This window comes from Sapajus apella, unplaced genomic scaffold, assembly GCF_009761245.1.
Source record: "Sapajus apella isolate SASKATOON/1434 unplaced genomic scaffold, GSC_monkey_1.0 scaffold19, whole genome shotgun sequence".
In the NCBI taxonomy this organism is placed as follows: domain Eukaryota; kingdom Metazoa; phylum Chordata; class Mammalia; order Primates; family Cebidae; genus Sapajus; species Sapajus apella.
The window spans coordinates 23,072,718-23,089,553 of NW_022436959.1; the positions used below are offsets into that span (position 1 = coordinate 23,072,718).

The 16,836-nt window shown below is 37.1% G+C and overlaps 1 protein-coding gene across 10 annotated transcripts in view; it reads left to right on the plus strand.

Moving 5' to 3' along the window:
- The window catches only part of DGKB (diacylglycerol kinase beta), a 723,408-nt gene extending 712,941 nt beyond the window's left edge, over nt 1-10,467 (plus strand). For all 10 annotated transcript variants that reach the window (XM_032286728.1, XM_032286731.1, XM_032286734.1 and 7 more), the window contains one exon: nt 7,767-10,467. In XM_032286728.1, the coding sequence (XP_032142619.1) occupies nt 7,767-7,874 (108 nt within the window). In that variant the 3' untranslated portion in view covers nt 7,875-10,467. The remainder of the gene's footprint in view (nt 1-7,766) is intronic.
- Nucleotides 10,468-16,836: the final 6,369 nt, after the last annotated feature.

A 16,836-nucleotide genomic window follows, 5' to 3' on the forward strand; every position in this document is an offset into this window, starting at 1 on the left:
CCAGTGGAGAATAAAGATGTTGGCAGCTACCTCCCAGAGTTGTTGGGAGGCCAAAATTGGATATTATAAAAGTAAAATTATTTTTTACGTGTATTTTACATAATTTCAATAGGAGGTATAAGAATTCCTGAAACAAAAGAGACCCACCTCTCTTCTAAACTTATCAGAATGCTTCGATAAGTGCTTATGGAAAGGATGCTGAGCAGTTGTTTAGACAGCAAGAGAAAAAGAAATGCTACTTTTCGTAATAAAGGGTTTTGGAAATATTTGATGTTGGAAGACAGGGCAGCAGAAAAGAAATCACCAACGAGCTAAACCAAATACTGCCTGGAAAACTAATCAGGGAAAGACCCATGTGTCTTCCCTCTCATGTTAGTTGGCCCGAAGAAAGTCTTTGAAGAGAACACAAATATCTGAGGAATAAACATTATTTGTTAAGTACTGTGAGACATAAATGCCCTCTTTCTATCCATTTTATGAAATTCTACTTCAGTTTTACACTGTTCTATAATAGGACTTTTGTTGAGGGCAACTCAAAGAGGTGGATGAAATAGGTGACACCTGAATAACATGTGTAGAACACTTCCCATAAAGCTCAGCATACACTAAGAGCCAGATCAATATTGTTTTTTATTCTGGTTCTTATTCTTAACATTATAACTATGAGATGGAACTATCACAGCTATCAAACTATGCAACCTTAACAATGTAACACAAATAAGAAACTATGCCTTATCATCTTTGATTCTGTTACTGGTTTCTATATGTTCATTCTTATTTCATATTAAATAATTATAAAAGTGAAACTGAACCCACATTCTTTGGATTTGTCTTTTTAGAAGTGGCCAGTCTTCATCTGAAATAGGAAGACAGAAACAGAAAGAGTCACGGGCAGTAGAATAACCTTTCTCTGCCACTGTTTCTTATCTGAACGGGTACATGGTAAGGAGAAAGGAAGAGTTATAGGAGGACACCATTCTGTATCTGATAGTATTTATCTTGCATGTTTTAAGCAATGCTCTTCTACCTTCATGGAGCCATTCCACTTTCTAGGAGTCCCATCACCACTGTTTATGCGTGCCCAGTTTTCTCTTTCAAATAATAATGTCAGATTCTCTTAGAATGTAAACAACCAAAATCACTGTTGCAAAATGCCTTGTTCATAGCCAGTGCCCAATAAATATTTGATGTATCAAGGAATAGATGAGAAGTAATTACCTGACTCTTAATAGAAGAAGGCACTCAAAGAGAGGCCATTTGCTACATGTCCTCAGATTGCTGAAACTTAATATATTCTAAAGTCTTTGGGGATAATATTTTTGATTGAACTGTGGTCTGAGAGACTGTTATGATTTCCATTATTTTGCATTTGCTGAGGAGTGATTTACTTCCCATTATGTGGTCAATTTTGGAATAAGTGCGACGTGGTGCTGACAAGAATATTTTGTGGACTTGGGGTGGAGACTTCTGTAGATGTCTATTAGGTCCCCTTGGTCCAGATATGAGTTCAAGTCCTGGAGAACGTTGTTAATTTTCTGTCTCGTTGACTGGCCTAATATTGACAGAACAGAAATCATAACAGTCTCTCAAACTGTAAACTGTGCAATCAAATGAGAACTCAGGATTAAGAAACTCACTAAAAGCTGCACAACTACATGGAAACTGAACAAGCTGCTTCTGAATGACTACTGGATAAATAATAAAATGAAGGCACAAATAAAGATGTTCTTTGAAACCGTGAGAAGGAAGACACAATGTACCAGAATCTCTGGGACAAATTTAAATCAGTGTCTGGAGGGAAATTTATAGCACTAAATGCCCACAAGAGGAGCGAGGCAAGATCTACAACTGACACCCTAACGTCACAATTAAAAGACCTAGAGGAACAAGATCAAACAAATTCGGAAGCTACCAGAAGACAAGAAATAACTAAGATCAGAGCAGAATTGAAGGAGATAGAGACACACAAAATAACTCTTTAAAAAAATCAATAAATCCAGAAGCTGGTTTTTTGGAAAGATCAACAAAATAGACTGCAAGCCAGACTAATAAAAAAGAAAAGAGAGAAGATTAAAGGGGATATCGCCACCTATCCCACAGAAATACAAACTACCATCAGAGATTACTACAAACACCTCTATGCACATAAGCCAGAAAATCTAGAAGACGTGGATAAATTCCTGGACACTTGCACCCTGCCAAAATTAAACCAGGAAGAAGTGGAATCCCTGAACAGACTAATAATAAGATCTGAAATTAAGGCAGCAATTAATAGCCTACCAACCAAAACCAGTTTAGGACCAGACAAGTTCACAGCCGAATTCTACCAGAGGTACAAAGAGGAGGTGGTATCATTGCTACTGAAACTATTCCAAACAATAGAAAAAGAGGGAATCCTCCCTAACTCATTTTATGAGGCCAACATCATCCCAATACCAAAACGTGGCAGAAACACAAGTAAAAAAGAAAATTTCAGGCCAATTTCCATTATGAACACTGATGCAAAATTCCTCAGTAAAATACTGGCAAACTGAATCCAACAGCACATCACAAAGCTTATCTATCATGATCAAGTCAGCTTCAGCCCTGGGATGCAAGGCTAGTTCAACATACGCAAATCTGTAAATGTAATCAATCACATAAACAGAACCAAAAACAAAAACCACGACTGTCTCAATGGATGCAGAGAAGGCCATCGACAAAATTCAACAGCCCTCTATCCTAAAAACTCTCAATAAGAGCTATTTCTGACAAGCCCACAGCCAAGAGTGTACTGAATGGGCAAAAACTGGAAGCATTCCCTTTGAAAACCGGCACGAGAAAAGGATGCTCACTCTCACCATTCCTATTCAACATAGTATTGGAGGTTCTGGCCAGCACAATCAGGCAATAAAAAGAAGTAAAGTATATTCAATTAGGAAAACAGGATATCAAATTGTCTCTATTTGCAGGCAACATGACTGTATATTTAGAAGACCCCATCGTCTCAGCCCAAAATCTCCTTACGCTGATAAGCAACTTCAGCAAAGTCTCAGGACACAAAATCAATGTGCAAAAATCACAAGCATTCCTATACACAAATAACAAACAGAGAGAGCCAAATCATGAGTGCAGTCTCATTCACAATTGCTACAAAGAGAATAAAATACGTAAGAACACAACTAACAAGGGACATGAAGGACCTCTTCAAGGAGAACTACAAACCACTGCTCAAGGAAATAAGAGAGGACACAAACAGATAGAAAAACATTCCATGCTCATGGATAGGAAGAATCAATATCATTAAAATGGCCATACTGCCCAACGTAATTTATAGATTCAACACTATCCCATCAAACTATCCCCATCAAGCTACCAATTACCTTCTTTACCAAACTGGAAAAAACCACTATAAACTTCATATGAAACCAAAAGAGTCCACATAGCCAAATCAATTCTAAGCAAAAAGAACAAAGCGGGAGGCATCACACTACCTGACCTCAAACTATACTACAAGGCAACAGTAATCAAACCAACATGGTACTGGCATCAAAACAGAGATATAGACCAATGGAACAGAACACAGGCCTCGGAAGCAATGCCACACATCTACAACCATCCGATCTTTGACAAACCTGACAAAAACAAGCAATGAGGAAAGGAGTCCCTGTTTAATAAATGGTGTTGGGAAAACTGGCTAGCCATTTGCAGAAAGCAGAAACTGGACCCCTTCCTGACACCTTACACTAAAATTAACTCCAAATGGATTAAGGACTTAAACGTAAGCCCTAACACCACAAAAACCCTAGAAGAAAACCTAGGCAATACCATTCAGGACACAGGCATTGGCAAGGACTTCTTGACTAAAACACCAAAAGCAATGGCAACAAAAGCCAAAATTGACAAATGGGACCTAATTAAACTAAAGAGCTTCTGCACAGCAAAAGAAACTAACATCAGAGTGAACTGACAACCATCAGAATAGGAAAAAATTTTTGCAATCTACCAATCAAACAAAGGAATAATATCCAGAATCTACAAAGAACTTCAAAAAATGTACAAGAAAAAAACAACCCCATTAAAAAGTGGGCAAAGGATATGAACAGACACTTCTCAAATGAATACATTTATGCAGCCAACAAACATGAAAAAAAGCTCATCATCATTGGTCATTAGAGAAATGCAAATCAAAACTACATTGAGATACCATCTCACGCCACTTAGAATGGTGATCAATTAAAAAATTAAGAGACAACAGATGCAGGAGAAGATGTGGAGAAATAGGAACGCCTTTACGCTGTTGGTGGGAATATAAATCAGTTCAACCATTGTGGAAGATAGTGTGGCAATTCCTCAAGGATCTAGAAATAGAAATACCATTTGATCCAGCAATCCCATTACTGGATATATACCCACAGGATTGTAAATCATTCTATTATAAAGACGCATGCACTTGTATGTTTATTGTGGCACTGTTTACAAAAGCAAAGACTTGGAACTAATCCAAATGCCCATCAATACAGACTGGATACAGAAAATGTGGCACATATACACCATGGAATACTATGCAGTCAAAAAAGGATGAGATCATGCCCTTTGCAGGTACATGGATGAAGCTGAAAACCATCATTCTCAGGAAACTAACAAAGGAGCAGAAAACCAAACACCACATGTTCTCACTCATAAATGGGTGTTGAACAATGAGAACACATGGACACAGGGAGGGGAACATCTGACACCACAGCCTGTTGGCAAGTGAGAGCTAGGGGAGGAATAGCAGGGGGTAGATGGATTGGGGAGGGATGGCATTAGGAGAAATACCTAATATAGGTGACGGGGGATGGATGCAGCCAACTACCATGGCACATGTTTACCTATGTAACAAACTCGCGTGTTTTACTCATGTACCCCAGAACTTAAAGTATAATAAAAGTTTATACTCATTGTGATTTCTCTAGTGGATAGAAAAGTAAAAATAATAAAACAAGAGTATTCAATGTATACAAAACAGGCATCAGGGTCATAACTACAGTCCCTGTTAACTCCCCTCAACCAGGATTTTCCCACATGAGCCTGAGGGTTCCCTTGAGTCTCTGCAGCTTTCTAGAGCCGACACCTGGAATTTCTGTGACTGGGACACCAACAATCCACGTAGCTTAGAATTATTCTCATCTTTAGTAATTTTGCTTCTGCCCAAATATACCAAGACATGGAATTATCCAATGAAATAAGGGATGTGAAGAGCCAGGATTCATAATAGGCATTTATTGAACGCTAGTTTCCTCCATCTGTTCTCTACTAACGAAGAAGAAAATACAAACAATTGGTTCTCATTTCTATAAGCAAACAAAAAGGATGTGGATTTCTTTTTTGTTCCCCCCAGAAATATAGTTAAAGAAACAGCTGGGTACTTTGACTATAGAATAATTACCAAGAAGACAAGTTACATATAGTTTTTCAAATAGTACTGGCCATTATTCTGATTAGTGACTGAAAACTGGAACTTGTGTTTTAGTCACATAGATTAAAAGTCCCAATGTGTCAAGAGCACTGAATGAGATACTGTGCTATTTTTAAAGGCATAGAATCATGAACTTTCTTTTTTTAAAAAAGGGTTTTTAATATAATAGTCATAATCAAACAAAATTTATATGCGCCCCCACAAAAAAAAACAAAACACAAACTAAGTCTTACAGATAATAATTATGTGACATTTTGGCTATGCTTTGTCATAAATTGATACTAATATATATATAAATGGCTGGAGAGATAGATTTCTTTCATAGTCTTATCAACTATTTGGGAATAATGATCTAATTTCCCAAAATGTCCTAATACTATTATACCCTGTAAAGCATTTAGTCTAGAAATTATGAACCAGAAATCTCAACCTTCTTACTTTAGCTCCTCATATTCTATTTGAATGTAAGTAATACATGATAACTGCTTTCCCAGTACTCATTTAAAAATGACATTTATGCAGAAAATGATTCATTTTCATTTTCAATGGTAAAAAATAGTGACTTTCTGCTTAGCCTCACATTTCAGCATCTATAACACTATTCAATGTGCTTGTTCATTTTATCTTTCCTGCTAGACTATAATTTCTTGGGGACAGAGACTGTATACTGTCTATTCAAAGTTCTTGATACAGTGTCTGAAGCATAGTAGGGGCTGAACACATTTTGTAAAATGAATAAATGATGAATGATGCCGTATTAGATCCTGTCTACTGCTACAATTTCAGAGGAGTTTAAAAATCAATCATGTAAGGTACAGTATAATCTAATGCTGACTTACTGTGGGAAAATCTGGTAGAGATCATTTTCAATCTACATAGATAAGTGCATTCTGGTACCTTATCTGTCAATTCCCTAGTTCATAAGGTAACAACAATAAGATAAAGTTGGATATCCACAGAGTTTGAGGCTGGGTCAGCCTTAGCTGCCTTTTACAGGTTCAGTTTATTTTTGCAGGGAAGAGAACACTGAGTCCTTCCAGAAAAACCTGATTCAAACAGACTTAAATAAAGTTGTTCATTCTTTTAAGGTTTTTCACATACTTCCATCATTCTAGACTGTGAAGTAAATTTCCATCTCCCAAAAGCCCCACTGCAGATTTTAATGATCCTGTCCACGTGATATACATTTTTTTGTTTCATTGCTATTAGTGAATGACAAGTGAAGGATATTCATTTTAACTTGAAAATGTCAGGTGTGCACTTTAAGAGATATATTTTTTGCAGCTGTTAATGAGGTGGTGTTTCTTTTTGAAAGAGATACTCATCTCTGATGCGGATGCTGTGCAGGTGACAACTGATATTTAATAAGCGATGGTTCTTGTATTAGTCGCAGTTCACTAAAGAAAATGTCTCACATTGCTTTTGAAAAACTCTTAGCGTCACTAGCCCAAAGGCAAGATGTGACCTTTTTATTACATAATGAGAATCATTTATTATCTTACAATGTATCTTAAAGTCACAGACAAAATGCCACTTTGATAATTGCTTTCAATTAGCTTTGAGCATAGCATATATTCATAAAATGTCTTCTCTAATTTCGAGTTGAATTAGAGAAAATTGCAGACGTAATCTACTTTAAGGTTGTCTCATTTAAGGTGATTCGTAGTTTTATATCAAAGAAATCAAAACGAGTAGATTTAGAACAGTCTCTCAAAGTGTTTTAAGCAGGCTTTTCAATATTTGATCCTATTTTATTACCAATTAATTAACAAATTAGAAAGCTAGTTCATCATTTCTGACCTTTTATGCATGTTAACTTTTGACTTTCATTTCTGATGACTGTTTGGAAATTAAGCCTTGCAGTTCATGTTGAAAGAGAGAAACAATCTGATTAGCAAGATAAATAAGGCTTGCCTTGATACTGAGTTCGTCTTGATACCGGGCTATAACTAGGACTCTGGAAACTCTAATGGTGCATTCTTTCCTGACCTCAATAAATAATACATAACTAATGGTCAAGAAATAATACTGGATAATCGTGTAACCTAAGGGAGCAGTTCTGGGGTATTACTACAATTGAGATCAGAGGTAACATAGTATTTAAAATGTGACTTAGGAGAATTTTAAAAATTATTATGATTTAAGTGCACATCCTTATCTCCCTTAAAAATATTTTGGAAATAAGAGAAAGTCTGAAATTACATTTCACACTTGTGGTGTTTCTGTCATTCATGAAATACTATTAACCTTAACAGAGAGTCCTGCAATTTGGTAATATATCTGGAGATTACTTTCTCTCTCTCTCTCTCTCTCTCTTTTCTTCTAGATAAAAATTACACACAAGAACCAAGCCCCAATGCTGATGGGCCCTCCTCCAAAAACCGGGTTATTCTGCTCCCTCGTCAAAAGGACAAGAAACCGAAGCAAGGAATAATCCTGTCTTGTTTCATTCTTAGAAATTGAATTAGCATAATTGGGCCCTGGAACACATATGCTGGAAGTCTTTGAACCATTTCAAGTCTCCTGCTCATGCAAAATCATGGAATTGGTTTAACAGTTTTTGTTACTGAGCTAATGTAAAATTCAGCTATTAGAAAATTTATTGTCTCAGTTTTTATAGGCATCTTTGCATGAAGAAAGCAGAAGTTTACATGAAGTGAAACTGCATATTTTGGTTGCATGCATTCCCACAGATTTTTACATCTCCCACCCATCTCTTCTCCAATTTCCATTTACTAACCTGTGAGAAAAACCTGTGAAACATGAAAAAGGAAATACCATGGGAAATGTGATGCTCAGTATGATTCTAATTATTACTATGTACTAATCAGTAACACTACAATGATCATAATTGCAGATTGCTATATGTTTCCCTTTTAGAATCAGTGTATCAGTGACCTAGGACTTGAGGAGAAACTTTTAATTCAAAGGTTTTATTAAATACTCTGACTACAATATATTGCTATTTATACCTAGTTTTTCTTCAACAACTCAGAGGAGTGGAAATAAATCTATCAGGTATAAAGTTTTCTCATGCTGAAAAACACAGTTTTAATTTGCTTAGTTTTCTTTTTAATTCCAGAAATAAGTGAAAACATATTACTTGACAGTAAAGTGTGGTAATATGGCAAGCCTTGTTCCTTTCTGCATGAGAATCTAGGAGAGAATTCATGACCACACCAACAACCAAATAGATGTTTTAAACGATGTGCCTAATCAATGTGTTTCCCACCAAAGATTTAGAAACAGATGCTTGAGAGAAATTGGTTAATGCATAATTAATTAAGCATGGTGGAGCGAATTTGTGGTTCCTGTGATGCATTTTCTGATGACTAAAATTCTGGAAAGAGAGTGTTACCCATTCATTGTGATTAAAATTCTCACCTTCACAGACAGACAGTAGACCAGACAACAGAATCAAAGCTCCACAAATGATTTCTTGCTTTTTTCAGTCATTTATAAATATAGGTGTAATTTTTCATGAATCAGTTAAGTACACTTGAAGGAAGTAAATGATTGTATCAGTTTCTTTCTACTAGAAATTGGTACCTGTAATAATATTGAGCTTTTGGAAGCGAATCATGCATGCAGTCAGCTCCCTCCTCCTCACCTACCCACCCCCATCTCTATGACATTTCAAATGTTTACATGGAAACGGCGGCCTAGATCACTGTTGAAGGTGTTCACGGCATGGTTGGATTCTCTGATTGTTTAAAGAAATCATGGAACGGTACGTTTCTTTTAGTGTTTCATCAAGCCTGGGATATAAAATGAAATGCTTCTGAACAGTCTTGGAATCATGTTCATTCATATTGACCTGCATCTCATCATTGCATGTTTTATGTTTTCAAACATGCCATAAGGAAAACGAGTGCTTGAACTGCATGATTTATTAGTTTCTCTCCACTCTGCATTAAAGTGCTAATGATTTATCAGTTCTATTTTGTTATTGATTCATTCATTTTTGAATAACAAATAGCATTTAGTGATTCTGTTGAACACAATCCCATGCATGGATTTATGGATTTCAAGTGAAATTGCTATAATTTTAGTTCTGTGGTTTGAAAACTCAACTGAATGCTGTTATATCAAATAGCTACTCTCAAGCAATGTGCTATAAGGGAAGATTATGTACAAAGTATATTCTTTTAGTGTTCCTGGAACACTGGATGGTAAATATCAACCAACAATAAGATTAATTGCTTTAAAAATAAAGCTTCTGAATAACATTAAAACATAATTTAGCATTCCCAGGAAAATTATGATTACAATTGCAAATTTAGTACAGCAATCACTTGCCCTGGTATAATAAAAAATAAAGTTGTTTGGCAGAACAGTAATCTAGACCAAAAGAAATCTCACAACAGTAACAAGTGCATTACTGACACAATGTTACATAACACACACATTGATTTTTGTATCTATGGTTACAGGTAATAAATATTTTCACATGAATTTTCTACAATGGGCAGGCAGGCTTTGTGTCAAAAATATATTTTGAAGCCACAAATTATTTTACGTTCGCTACAACATACAATTACTTCTTGGCTACCTTTTATAGTATATCGTTTGAAGGCAGCAACAGTTTGTAAATCATTCTTAACAATCTGTGCAGTAGAAACTGTTGGATAGACAGTGGGATGAGACAAATTAAACAACCTGCCTGTAAGACTTCAATAACTGAAATAACGGGATGCAGCTCCACTCCAACATAGCTGTATGACTACAATTAGTGCTAATCGTGGTTACATTTTCAGTCAGTTGGATTCTTTGGTACCAATAATAAACGTTCAAATATAAATCCAATTTGACTTTTCTTAACTCATTTTCTAAAGACACTGATGTGCCTGCCCCTTCAAGTATACGACCCCTGGGGTTTGGAAAGTAGTTTTTAAAAATGTAACTTGATGAATCCGAAATCAGAGAAGATATTCCCCCTAGTTTTATCACAGCTTCATATGAAAAAACATATAGTTTAAGGAAAACTCTGAACTGAAATTCGATAATATAAAATATTGAATGATGATGTTACCTTTACAAGATGAAAACTTCTACATGTGCAGTTGAATTTTGAGCTACTGAGTTGCGCTCTTTTAATATAGAAGACATAGCTGTATAAAGTGTTAAGTGGATCAAAGTCTTTTAAAAGTAAATTAATTCTGGACTTAACAGTACTCAGAAGCAAAGGGGAAAAACAAACATGCATTCTGCTAAATATTGCCATACACTGCATCGATGAGATTCCAGAGAGAGATTCCAGAATAAACCTTGACATCCACACTTCTAAGAAATAGGAAAGGAGGCATCTACATTGAACCAGAAAGTTTAAAAGACAGAAACCCCGTCTCTACTAAAAATACAAAAACTAGCTGGGCATGATGGCGCATGCCTGTACTCCCAGCTACTCGGGAGGCTAAGGCAGGAGAATTGCTTCAACCCAGGAGACGGAGGTTGCGATGAGCCGAGATCACGCCATTGCACTCCAGCCTGGGTAACAAGAGCAATACTCCGTCTCAAAAAAAAAAAAAAAAAAGACAGAAATTTATTTTTTCCAATTCCACGTGTATACCATGTGTATTTGATGTGAAAATGCTGGTCAATGTATTGTGGTGGAAGGAGATAGCTTGTAGGAAGTTAAAAAAATTAACATTTTAAAATTGTTTTTATTTTATTTAAAATGGGTTAATATGATCATAGCCAGAATAAAACAAAGGCTCAGATGTTTAGCATAGTCTACTGCAGACAGAAATTTAAATCTAGTGAGGGCTAATGAATGGCATGTGTGTTTCCACATTTTATTTTGTTTTTCTTTTTAGGGGTATGGGAAGCAGTTGGAATTTTTCAGGGAAGAATCTGTTTGGTATCTCAAACTGCATTCCCTTTGAATGAGACAAGACTTTGACAGAATTCTTTTCCTTTCTGTGTCAATGTCAGTTTGTTGCTCATTGGTTATAAAAAGGGAAATGTACTTTTCATGGCACATATAACCCCCAAAGAATTATTCAATACAGAATAATTAAATAATACTGAATCCTATTTTCCATTATTATTCAAATAACTAAATAATTGTCTACATTAAAAAATTAAACCCTTGTAACATATATTAAGGCTGTAAACCTAAAAAAAATAAAACCCTGTAAAAGAACTATTATTTTGTGAGAGGCAGAAATCACCATTTAAAGCTCCCAACTAAATTCTGCTGTGTTTCAATAAAGTTTGAGTAAACTCACATTTGAGAGATTCTGTATAACCTTATTGTGTTTAAAAACATGGAACTCATTTAATTATAGTACCTTAATTATTTTCTCAGAAAGTGATATATACAATATCCTGCTTTTTGAAATAAAAATGTTAACCACTCAGTTCAGTGTCATTTGTTACTGCCATTCTGGCCAGATTTCGTCTCTTAAATGAACTCCTCCAGCAGCTCCACAATCCTCCTACCCCGCTGAATATATCCACTAGGGATATGAGGCCAGACACCCTACCTTTTGTCAGGGAGTAATTAGGGACTGAATTACATGCAATTAAGAACCAAATTAGTCCACTTTGTGGTACTTTGGGCCCCAAGTTGCTGCTGTGCATATTATTCCAGCAATTTTAGATTCCAAGTAAGCCAACAACCTGAACGATGAAACTGTGGGAACACAAGCTGAATTTTCTGGATGAAACCAATTTCCTATTTTGTGTAACAGGCTTCAACAAATATCTCTTGGGCACTGACTAGGTTCAACATATTATGCAAAGGGGCTGCAGCAATTAAAACATTCTTAAGGAAACAATTTCTTCTCTAAACACCTTTGAATCTTTTAGAAGAATTAAGTAAACAGATGACCATGTTACACAACTGGATAAGGGAAGAACCAAGATAAGTAAAATAGGATACGATGTATTCAAAGGAGGAAACGATAATTTAGTGAATAAATCCGAAAAGGCCTTTAGAGAAAGTAGATCAGCAAGAGGCTTTTTGAAAAGCTAAAACTTTACCTGAGGAAAGAAGGTCAAATTAAGGAAATTCAGAATAAGAGAAGGTGAATGGGAGCAGTAACACAGAAATCAAGTCCTAAATTCTTCATGGACTCATCTCATTGAAAAGTTAGGGAATTTACAGATAACTCATTTGGATAATGCTTTTACTTAAAATTATTAGCTAAACAAGGAGCAAGAGAAGAAGAAAGCACAAAAAGAGGCAAGGAAACACGTAAGAGAGGGAATGGGAAAGCATAACACAAACCCCCCAAATTAGAAATGGCTATAAAAATTAATTTTACATTATGGAAGAGAAACAATGAAAAAAATAAATAATTCCCAGGGATTTTGGCTTGAAAACTCGGAAAACAATATCTGGTGATTCTCTATTTTCAGGGAGTTTGATTAGATTATATTCTGTGAATGTAAGTGACTTCATAAACTCTCTAAAGCTTATGAAACTAACTAGAGAACACTAATTGTAAAAGGTTGATGCTAAGTGTTTAAAAACTGAATATTAAAAATACGTATAAAATAAACATTTTTAAGAGAATATTAAATCTTTCCAACAAATTATAACTGATGGCAGAGTCACTAGCAAGTCCAAAAGCTCTCTCTCTTTTACTCTGTATTTGGATCCAACTGTTCATTCCTTGAAGTCAGTTGATCTCAGAAAAACATTTTTGTTTAAAATAGTACTGATAATAATCCTTAAATTACCAGGGACCTTATAATATATTGGTTGAAAAATCAGAAACCATGTTTGAGCTGAAAGAAACATGGGCAGCCATGGTGGCTCACGCCTGTAATCCCAGTACTTTGGGAGGCTGAGGCAGGTGGATCACCTGAGGTCAGGAGTTCAAGACCAGCCCGGCCAACATGGTGAAACCCCATCTCCCCTAAAATACAAAAAATTAGTCAGGCATGGTGGCACGTGCCTGTAGTCCCAACTACTCGACAGGCTGAGGCATGAGAATTGCTTGAACCAGGGAGGCAAAGGTTGCAGTGAGCCGGGATCACGCCACTGCACTACAGCCTGGGCAACAGAGTGAGACTCTGTCTCAAAAAAAAAAAAAAAAAAAAAAAAAGGGAAAAAAAAAAAAAAAGAAGACGACTGCCTAATGTGTATATTTTTTCTACTGCAGCTACGTTTTTAAGATCTTCCACCTTCAAGTACCACATAGTGCTTCTACAACATTTTTGCCACTCAAAAAGATGGGACTTCACAGTCTCACAAAAGTTTCTTTCAACATTTTGTGAAAAGTTTGAAGACCACCCCATGTTGAGTCCCCAGTGCCTTCTCAGCTTTGCAGTTGCAGGCAGCATACTGACGGGTTTCATCATGAGGGCTCTGGTGCCAGAATGCTCACTTGCTGTGTGACCTCAGCCCAGTTATTTAAGATCCCTAAGCCTCAGTTTTCTCAACTGTGAAGTTAAAATATGTATTAAAAATTAAATAATACATTAAATAATTTAGAGCAGTTCTGGCACATAGACATTAATATACCAGGCCTGGGTGCGTGGTACAGCAGGACAATACAAATCCACAGTGTAGATATTATTCTGTTGTGGAAAAACGGCTGAAAAATTGTTCGTGTTTATCTGTTAGAAACCTAGTTGTCTAATTTACAAAGAACTAAAGCAGATTTACAAGAAAAAAACTAACAAGCCCATTCAAAAGTGGGCAAAGGATATGAACAGACACTTCTCAAAAGAAGACACACGTGAGGCCAACAAACATATGAAAAAATGCTCATCATCACTGGTCATCAGAGAAATGCAAATCAAAACTACACTGAGATACCATCTCACACGCCAGTTAGAATGGCGATCATTAAAAAATCTGGAGACAACAGATGCTGGAGAGGATGTGGAGAAATAGGAACACTTTTGCACTGTTGGTGGGAGTGTAAATTAGTGCAACCATTGTGGAAGACAGTGTGGCGATTCCTCAAGGACCTAGAAATAGAAATTCCATTTGACCCAGCAATCCCATTACTGGGTATATATCCAAAGGATTACAAATTGTTCTACTATAAGGACACGTGTACACGAATGTTCATTGCAGCACTGTTTACAATAGCAAAGACCTGGAACCAACCCAAATGCCCATCGACGATAGACTGGATAGGGAAAATGTGGCACATATACACCATGGAATATTATGCAGCCATCAGAAACGATGAGTTTGGGTCCTTTGTAGGGACATGGATGAACCTGGAAACCATCATTCTCAGCAAACTGACAGAAGAGCAGAAGATCAAACACCGCATGTTCTCACTCACAGGCGGGTGTTGAACAATGAGAACACATGGACACAGGGAGGGGAGCACTACACACTGGGGTCAGTTGGGGGGAAATAGGGGAGGGACGGTGGGGGGTGGGAAGCTGGGGAGAGATAGCAAGGGGAGAAATGCCAGATGTAGGTGATGGGGAGGAAGGCAGCAAATCACACTGCCACGTGTGTTCCTATGCAACAATTTTGCATGTTCTTCACATGTACCCCAAAATGTAAAATGCAATAAAATAAATAAATGGGAAAAAAAAAAAAAAAGAAACCTAGTTGTCAACTTCAGGTTCAAAATAACTTGTCATTGTATGTTCAGGTTATGTGTGTAACATTAGGCTCTCCCTAAACTAATTCCCTCACAAAATTATCTGGACATATGCAGATATGCCAGAATAACCTCCTGCAATCTCTAAATCTGAGCAAATGTTATTAGACCACCAAGATAATTCTACAGTTATATAACTTCATAGCATTTTGAGAATTAAATATAGTGTCATCATGAGACATATCACCAGAACCCATGGCCACTGTTGAAAGGCACGCCTTTCTTGAAGTTTCCATTAAATTTTTATTCATATTGTATTTCTCCCTTAATCCCACAATCATCCCTCAAACCCAAATCAGTTTTATTTAAATTTCAAAATTTCACTGTCAACACTCAAAGTCTGCAATGAGTACACCTCTTACATTCCTTAAACATACCTCTCTTTGGAAAACACCAGGACCAATAATAGTTGACTGGTGCCCATGCCTGTCAGATCCCAAAAGCCACACATAATTGATATTGCTATTGCCAGTCTTTCCTCCCGCTAACCCACCTAGCAGGCATCCAGAAAGCTCCCCTCGTTCCTGCTATACCACACACCCAGGCCTGGCAGGCCGGGAGAAGAACCACCAGGAGTAGCATGAGTGTCTACAGCCCATTACACTTCCACGGCTCCCACACACTGGGGTTTTTCTTATTTGTCCCTGGTCAGACACAAGCAAGGGCATCAGCAGTCTTCACCCTACCAGCTAGCATTTCTTCAGAGCTGCCCTCTCAAGGCCTCTGGTAGAAACTGCAGAAACCATGGACTTGAACTTTGGGCTGTGAGGAAACGGGAGAGGTTGGAAAAGTAGGAGTGTGGGCAGTAATGAGAGGCCACTGCGGCAGAAGCAGGGACACTGAGCTACAAAAAGGAGGCTGCTGTGGATAGAGAAGGCCATTGGAACAGAATGGGATGAGGGGCCCTTCAAGGTATCCTGTATTGCACTATCCTGACGAATTAGCCCTCCACTTCAGTGGACGAGTTTGTTGAAATCCATTAAAACCTCACCCATCACAGGTACTAACAATGTTAATTTTAGTAATCAAAGTAGAAGCCGATGTTTCTATAGTGCTTGCTTTGTTCCAGGCATGATTCTACACATAAATGAACTCATTAGAGTTCTGTAATTATCAACACCATTTGCATTTCACACATTAGAAAACTGAGGTCCACAGATATCATTTAGAACTTCTAGTTAATCTCACAGAAGTAAAAAGTAGAACAGAGGATCCAAGATGCTGGGAAAGGAGAGTAAGGGATTTGTTAAAGGATACAAAATTACAGTTCTTTAAAGGAAATACGGTCTAGGTTTCTGTACCACTGTAGGATGACTATAGCTAACAATGATATATTATGTACATTCAAATAGCTCAAAAGGGGATATTAAATGTTTCCAACACAAAGAAGATAATAAATTTTTGAGAAAATGGATATGCTAAATACTCTGATTTGATCACTTTTGATACATTATGTGTATCAAAGCATCACTATGCACCCCATGAATATGTACAATTATACTTTGTCAATTAAAAAAGCAGCCAACCGCCGGGCGCGGTGGCTCAAGCCTGTAATCCCAGCACTGTGGGAGGCCGAGGCGGGTGGATCACGAGGTCAAGAGATCGAGACCATCCTGGTCAACATGGTGAAACCCCGTCTCTACTAAAAAAAAAAAAAAAAACAAAAATTAGCTGGGCATGGTGGTGCACGCCTGTAGTCCCAGCTACTCGGGAGGCTGAGGCAGGAGAATTGCTTGAACCCAGGAGACGGAGGTTGCGGTGAGCCGAGATCGCGCCATTGCACTCCAGCCTGGGTAACAAGAGCGAAACTCC